Source organism: Sceloporus undulatus, unplaced genomic scaffold (genome assembly GCF_019175285.1).
Source record: "Sceloporus undulatus isolate JIND9_A2432 ecotype Alabama unplaced genomic scaffold, SceUnd_v1.1 scaffold_721, whole genome shotgun sequence".
In the NCBI taxonomy this organism is placed as follows: Eukaryota; Metazoa; Chordata; class Lepidosauria; order Squamata; family Phrynosomatidae; genus Sceloporus; species Sceloporus undulatus.
This window is the reverse complement of record NW_024803641.1, coordinates 1-4,385: the sequence shown is the minus strand read 5'-3', so window position 1 is coordinate 4,385 and position 4,385 is coordinate 1. Positions and strand designations below refer to the sequence as shown.

At 42.9% G+C, this 4,385-nt stretch overlaps 1 protein-coding gene across 1 annotated transcript; it reads right to left on the bottom strand.

Moving 5' to 3' along the window:
• Nucleotides 1-424: 424 nt before the first annotated feature.
• LOC121917781 (cilia- and flagella-associated protein 57-like) lies at nt 425-3,894 on the bottom strand (the record flags this gene model as incomplete). The annotated part of the gene is made up of 4 exons (XM_042443905.1): nt 3,620-3,894; nt 2,951-3,267; nt 1,526-1,815; nt 425-632 (listed from the first exon to the last, which is right to left on the bottom strand). Coding segments are annotated over exons 1-4 (972 nt in total), but the record flags the coding sequence as incomplete, so codon positions are not given.
• Between the last annotated feature and the right edge of the window lie 491 nt (nt 3,895-4,385).

Genomic DNA, 4,385 nt, shown 5'->3' with positions numbered 1-4,385 from the left:
CCTAAACATGGAGCTGTGCCTGCCTAGTCTTTTCTTATTCTGAGGCCACAGCAGTGATGGTTGGGATGGATGGAGGGCCTAGGCACAATGCAGATTTTCCTGCCTGTTCTCCATTTGAGGCCATAGAAGTGGCAGTTGAGATGCAGAGAGGGTCCTTCCTTGCTGTGCTTGGAGCTGTGCTGTCTGTTCTTCTCTCCCTTTGAGGCCACAATCTGATGTTAGATTGGAGACAACACTTCTCAAATTAGCAAGGATGGTTCCATAGCAGAGTAGATACCTGTCTTACCATTTGCATAGTTAGCATGTCAGCATTCCAATGAATTTAATTTTTTTCTAAGAATCACTTTTATTTACTGTTACATTCTAGCTTATAATACAGAAAGCTTCATAACAGTACATGATATAACTCAGGACTCTTACCTACCCTTATTTCACGGCTTTCTCTGTACCCTTCCTTCTCCTCTGACTTCTCAAAAAGTAGAACAATTCCTGGACCAGCTGCACAAGCAAATCCCTTGGAATACGCAGCAACAGCAGAGACACGGGGAAGAGATGTTTGCTGTTGTGCTTCTCCTTCACAAACCATTTCACTTGAGTATTCAGGAGAAGAGGCAGCAGGGAACTCAATGAGGCTGTAAAAAGAAATTGGTTAAAAAAACTGGCACCATAATAAATAAATTAAAAAAAATCAGTTGAGTTTCAAATGTTAGTTGCATATTGGGCAACAATTACTTTTCTTCATTATATCTTGTTTTCAAAGTTGGTGAAGTCCTAGTATTAATACCAGATTCTCTGCAATCATTTATGATTTTAAAGTTTTAATTTCTTAGTAAACATGCTTTACATCCTAGGACTAGTACATCTATTTACAGAAGTCATTAACACTTCAGTTTAAATATGTATGTGTGTATGTGCCTTCAAGTCACCTGTTGAGTTATGGTGACCCCATGAATTTCATAAGGTTTTCATAGACAAGGAATACTCATGTGGTTTTGCCAATTCTGAAATATAGCCTACAACACCTGTTATTCATTAGTGGTTTCCCATCCAAGTACTAACCAGGGCTGACCCTGGTTAGCTTCCAAGATCGACAGAATCTGATACCTTTAGGGTATTGAGGCCCAATATATTTCTGTCTAAATAACTCTATTTAGACAGATTTTTGTAGACTATTTTGTTAAGTTTTTTTTATCATTCACCAATCTTGCAATTTAGGTAAACAGTTCCACTTTACAATAGACATTAGACTAACAGTATAATCTGATCATGTCTGTTTAGAAGTAATGTATATTCTCTAACAGTTTTCTCAGTAGGGCCTCTAAGTAGACAATATTTCTGAGTGGACACACTATCTTACAGTTAGGTGTATATATAGGACTGCAACACCAAAGCCTGTAATTTGTCCTAGGTTATCAATGTAGTTATGACCAAGATACAACTTTAATCAGGATCTGGAGATGTCAAACACATTAACTTATGGAGTGCATTGGCTATTCCAGGGTCAACAGTTTAAACATTACCTTACCTATCTGTTGATTCTTGTCCTGGTTCATCTTTTGCTACTTCAGAGGCTGGCTCATTGTGCTCAATACTGGTCTCCCAGCGTAGATCGCCGGAATCAAATAATAAGAGTTTGCCTGTGTCTGTGCCCACAATCACCTTCTCTTCAGAGAGCCAGGCATGGGATAGGTAATTCTGAGCCTCTCCCCGTAGAAAATTGGTCTGTTTTAAGGTTCCCTCTGTGTATCTGAAGAGTTTAAAAATCCCATTTCCTGTAACACAGACTTGAGTGTTATCTTGGGGATTGAAGCTCACCTGAAAAGGAAAGCATAATGAAAATATTGCCAATTGTGCATAATAATCTTCATCAAGTCATCATCTGATTTTTTTTTGTTTTAGACAAAAGATTATCATTAGAAATAAGCAAGCACAAACAGGACTGTTTAAACCAGAACACTTCAGAGATAGGTATCTTTGTGAAAAGATACTACACTTAATTTCAAATATTTACCAGTACCTTGGATTTTTTCTCTACAGCTAATGCCAGCTCAGACAACAGAAAGCAATTCTTATTCGTTGTTAGATTATCATTCTAAATCCCAAGAAAAAGGAAAAACAGTCAGGACTCTTTTTCTTGGGATACTACACAAAGGATAGTATAACATACTAAAACGTTTAGCTAATCTTAGGAAAGATTTATCTACTTAAAAAGGCTTTAGAGTTTCTTTTTAAAAGTGTCACTAACACCTGGAGCGGAAGCCAATTATTCAGAGTGAGAAAATATTCAACACTTTTTATTGAACGCTGTGATCTAATTGAGGCAACACTATCTTTCATATAAAGGATAGATATAGAGTATATTCTATTATGGACTGGATCCTACATATTTATGAGGAAAATAGTCTATTGCTCCATCTTGCCCAGGGGGAGTAACTGGATGGGGAGCTGCATTGGCATTCTAGAATCTAATACTGCACTGGTGGTGCAGGGCTTAAATGCCGATGCTACAGGTTCGTGCTGCCAATCTCTTGCCTTGTCTAGATAGTTACATTTTAAATAAGAATGCCTGCTGATGGGCTTGCCATTCAACTGGTCCCTGGCTTGGTAGACCTATTTTGGTAGACCTGGCTTGATAGGTCTTCCCTCTTTGTTTCCTTTTAGCTTTGTTCTATGAGCAAAAAGGCATACTACCTGCCATGAATCCTTGAGAGGTTACTACCAGAAACAAAGTCACCCATGCCAAAGACTACAGGTGCATGAGCACCTCTAGCCGTCATCGGTCCTACAGCAGAGACCATCAGGGTGTCCACTTACAAGCCACCATACACACTTGTTAGACACATGGCCTTGAGCCCAATTCATCATATACATGACAGACCTTGAGCATTATATAATTGTGGTCAAGAACAGGCGCCTACCCCACAATATTAGTCTTTCTCTTTCAGCTTACCTGATAGAGGGGGTTGTTCTGCGTATCAACCCTAATAATTGCCATTATTCTTTGCTTTTCCCACATCCAGTAGGCAAGGTTTGAATCAGGAGGTCCTGTCTGTGCCACCAGATATTTGGAATCAGGGGAAAATCCCAGACTGATGAATTCTAGGACTGGGAAATCAAAGGTATTCAGGACCTTTCGTTTCTTGCATGGGACAGAGGAGAGTTCATAAATTGTGATAGTAGGTTTGTCCTGCAGTGTCTCCGAAATGGCCAGATACCGTCGATTTGGGCTAATGGCCAGCGCAAGCATCCCTTGGCTTTTCTCTGAGCCTAGAAAGCACACACACACAGAGACACAAACAAGGCTTCTGTGAGCATAACATGGCAACATAAAGTGTTCATGATCTGGAATGACAATAAATTCACTTCTTACATAGCCTTTAATTCATTTTAAAATGTTTGGCACCGCTTTAAGTGTCTTGGCTCAAGGCTATGGAATTCTGGGAGTTGGAGTTTGTTGTGGGGCCACAACAAACTCCAACTCCTAGAATTCCATAGCCTTGAGCCAAAAAAAAGAGTTAAAGCGGTACCAAACCGGGTTATATCTCCAGTGTGGATGCAGCCTTAGGCCTCCTTGAACTACAGACCCCGGGATCCCAGCGCAGGCAGGAGGGAGGCTTACCTGGGATGAACTTCTGCCATTTCTGCTCTATGTGGTATTTGACGCAGCTGTTCCCCGCCGGGTAGACGACGATCTGCTCGTCGAAGAAGCAGATGTTGTTGGCCACGCGGGACTGGAAGCCGAAGATGTGGAGGGCCTGGGCCACAATCACCGACATTACGGCCGGGAGAGCCGGCGAGGAAGTAAGGGGCCTCGCTTTTCTCTGGAGGAGAAGGCAAACCAGAGACGGTCGCTATGGCAACGGCATCCCCGGCCTTCCTTGCCCTCTTGAAAAATGGCCGCACGGAACCGGAAGTGCCCTTAGACAACGTCATCGCGGGGCCGGAAGTAGCGCTGTATGGTGGCTTCCTCGTGTTTGCGCAGAGAGGCGAAGGTTGAGGTGAGTGAGGAGCGATGCTGAGCTGCTTTTGGAGTGGTCGGTCCCGGGTGCTAGGAACTATAGTTCTCCATATCTAGAGGGGGCTGTGTCTGGCCCTACAGCGAAGTACTGCATCACCCAGAATCCACAAAACAAGGAAGATAGGGGAACCGCCTTCGCCTGGATCCCAACCCATGGCCCCCCCCCGAGACCCCCTGCCCTCCACTGCTCTGCTCGGGGCCTGAGTGAGAACTCACACTCGCCGCCTCCTTAATAGAGCTTTGTGATGAAGGAGACCCCAAGTTGAAAATGAGTCAACAGTGCGATGCAGCAGCTAACAAGGCCAAGGCGATTCTAGGCTGCATCCATAAAAGTATAGTAGATCAAGGGAAGTAATAGTGCCACTGT